The 3,234-nt window shown below is 50.4% G+C and overlaps 1 protein-coding gene across 2 annotated transcripts in view; it reads left to right on the top strand.

The window, feature by feature from the left end:
- The first annotated feature begins 1,668 nt into the window (after positions 1–1,668).
- Positions 1,669–3,234, top strand: part of Cul5 (cullin 5) — a 50,604-nt gene continuing 49,038 nt past the window's right edge. The window contains exon 1 of one of the 2 annotated variants that reach the window (XM_031343347.1): positions 1,669–2,154. In XM_031343347.1, the coding sequence (XP_031199207.1) occupies positions 1,906–2,154 (249 nt within the window). In that variant the 5' untranslated portion in view covers positions 1,669–1,905. The remainder of the gene's footprint in view (positions 2,155–3,234) is intronic. The other variant, XM_031343348.1, reaches the window with a different exon arrangement.

Below are 3,234 nucleotides of genomic sequence, written 5' to 3'. Positions count from 1 at the left end.
CTCAGAAACCCACCTGCCTCTGCCTCCCAAGTGCTGGGATTAAAGGTGTGTGCCACCACTGCCCGGCTATATAGATGTTTTAATACTAATTTCACAAACAAGGTAACTAAGGCTCATTGTGGTTAAGTAAAGAACTCAATGTCTGACAAGTGGCAGATCTTTTTAAAATTTTTTTTATTTATTAAGATTTATTTACTTTATGCATATGAGTATACTGTCGCTGTCTTCAGACATACCAGAAAAAGGCATCAGATCTCATTACAGATGGTTGTGAGCCACCATGTGGTTGCCGGGAATTGAACTTGGGACCTCTGGAAGAGCAGTCAGTACTCTTAACTGCTGAGTCATCTCTCCAGTAGCAGATCTTAACTCATTTTAAGTGCTATATTGTTTAGACAGGGTCTCACTGTACAGCTCTCATTGGTCTGGAACTCAAGACTGTGCTAGGAATAAAGGCATGGTCCACCACACACAGCCCGAAGCAGATATAAGGAATTCTTAGCCATTTTGGAGGGAGGCACATACCTATAATCCCACCAGTCACTCTGGAGGCAGAGACAGGCAAATCTCTATAGAGTTCTAGCTGAACCTGGTCTACATAAGGGATTCTTGGCCATCCAAGAATACATAGAAAGACTTCTTCAAACAGACAAAGCTACCTGGAATGCTTGGGGGAAAAGGAGATTTCAGGCTTAATATATAAAATAAGAAAAAAAAAATCCTTCAGAGTGGAGCCTGAAAGTCTGCTTTTCTAATTGGCACCCCAGGCTATATTAATATAAATAATATACTAGCAATGTTTGAGAAACTTTTGTTGTTTTTTGTAGACCTGGCTGTTCTGGAACTTGCTCTGTAGACCAGGCTGTCTCAATCTTACGGAGATCCTCCTGCCTCTGCTTTGAGTACTGGGACTAAAATTGTGGGACAGTGAGAGATGAGTTTCAAAGAAACAAGTTTGACACCAAATGGTGGTTTCACACACCTTTAATCCCAGCACTTGGGAGGCAGAGGCACCTACCTCCACTCTCTAAATTCAAGGCCAGTCTCCGCTACAGATGAAGTTCCAGTACAGCCAGGGCTACATAGAGAAACTCTTATCAAAAACCAAACCAACCAAACAAAACCCCAAAGAGTAATGTTAGGAACTTGCATAATGCATTAAATAACAGCTAACCTGAGAGATCCCTGTATAAATTACATTCTCTTCCCTTGATCAGAGATTCGTGATCTGAAGTGATGCAATCTGGAGGAAATACTATAGGGCGCTCTAGGGTAGTATGTCTTAAGATTTCTGAGTTCGAGGCCAGCCTGGTCTACAGACTGAGATCCAGGACAGCCGGGGCTATACAGAGAAACCCTGTCTCGAAAAACAAAACAAAACAAAAAAATCACTTCTTGAACAAGCCGGGCATTTTTTTCTTCTCGGAATAACAGCACATTTGTGCATCATTAATTAATTTACTGGGTGCCTTCTCCATGTCAACATTTACTGAGGACAGCAATGAAAAGCCTTCTAGGCTAATCTAATCCAGAGCTCTGAAGAGCAAGCAATCCGGATCTGGAGCGAGCGCGTGAGGGCTGCGCCGGCTCCGGACAGCAGAGGGCGCGCTCCCACGCTCCGCACGCGTGGCCTGGGGACCCAGTGGCTTGCTGTCGCCTGGGTTGCTCCCGAGCACGCCCCCGCCCGCCCGCCGCGTCACGTGACGCCGCCACGGAACCCGGGGTGCGGGGCCCTAAGCCGAGCTAAAGTCGTTGCTGGCGGCAGGGGCGGGTGCAACCCCAGAGGCAGAACCGAAGACGAGTCGGGAAGGCCCGGGGGAAGTCGATACTACCTCTTCCCGGTCAGGTCGGCTCCCCGTCCGTGCCTCCCCACCATTCGCCGCTCGCGTCTCCTTAAGCGTTTGCATGCGCTCTCTCGCGTGGGCAGGCCGGGGTGACCATGTAGCGGGGAAGCCAGAGGAAGCACGGGTGCCCGGGACGAGCTCAGCGCTGTCAGCACGCCGCTCCGGCGCCCTCCGCATCCCCCGCCGCGGCCTGCGGGGTCCTGCCGGGAACCCCGGCCTCTCGAGGAGGCCCGGCCCCGAGCCCCGCCAAGTCTCGCCCCGTCTCGCGAGAGTCCAAGTTGAGAACATGGCGACGTCTAATCTGTTAAAGGTAAGCCCCTGGCTGCAGCCCGGCTTCTGCTCGGCCACCGGCGCGCTCGGCTCCTCGGGAAGGAGCGGGCTCTGTGTGAGCGGCGAGGTGCGAGAGTGGTTCGGCCTTGTCCACCGGAACGGGAGCCGGGGTGGCTGTTGCCCGAGCACCCCGACGCCCGGCCCTGGCCTCGGGGTCCTCCCGCTGGCTGGCCGGCTGACTCGGAGCGATGCTTTCCAGGGACCAAGTCAGGCTGGGCGAGAGCAGTGCTGCTGGGCCGCACCAACCCACCATGGTGACCCTGGGAGTCCGTTTCTTCTGAATGGAGAGTCAAAGACATAATGGGAAAAATCCCAAGATGCTACCTAGCATGTTTCAATGGCTAGCGCTCCCCCAGCACCCCCAGCCCATTTCTTAATTTCTGTTCACACTCTGCAGGAAATGCGAGTCAGACAGCAGTGCCTCCCACTTCACCCCCTTTCTCCCTTTTTGAGTGTTACACCTTCCCTCCAGGTCTCTCACGCTTGACTTCCTATTTCCACCTCTTTCCTGTTCCTTGAGGAACTGTCTCCCAACCCCGACCTCCCTTATAGGACCTCGATGGCCCCCCGATGAAGTCCTCTACCATCTATCATTTTAGGGTGTAGGGAAGTTTTCATTAAAGAAAACATTGAAAAGTTTTAAATACCAGGAGAGTCCCAGGGCAGGCAAATTCTCTATGATCATTTAAAAAAAAAAATGAGGCTTTAGGAAGACAAGAGGCAAGTTAGTAATAATTCTGTCCTAAAAGTACTAACTGGAATGGGGCTAGTGACTATCTGAGGGGACATGAACACTATGTTCTCAGGCTGTGAGAATGGATAATAATAATAATAGAAAATGCCCCCTCTCCCCTACAAAAGGGTCTCATTGGCCTCGTCTTGACAGAACTTGCTGGCCTCAAACTCAAAGAAATCCTTTGTCTACACTGAGATTGAAGGCCTGCAAAACCATTTGAGGGGAATGGAAAATCCTACCTGACTGGGCCAGGAGTAAAGATAACTAGTATTTTTAAAGCTCTGTATTCCAATATGGTAGTGCATACCTTTAGTCCCAACATTC

Source organism: Mastomys coucha, unplaced genomic scaffold (assembly GCF_008632895.1).
Source record: "Mastomys coucha isolate ucsf_1 unplaced genomic scaffold, UCSF_Mcou_1 pScaffold23, whole genome shotgun sequence".
Taxonomy (NCBI): Eukaryota; Metazoa; Chordata; class Mammalia; order Rodentia; family Muridae; genus Mastomys; species Mastomys coucha.
The sequence above is the reverse complement of the archived record's forward strand: the minus strand, read 5'-3'. Positions and strand labels throughout refer to the sequence as shown.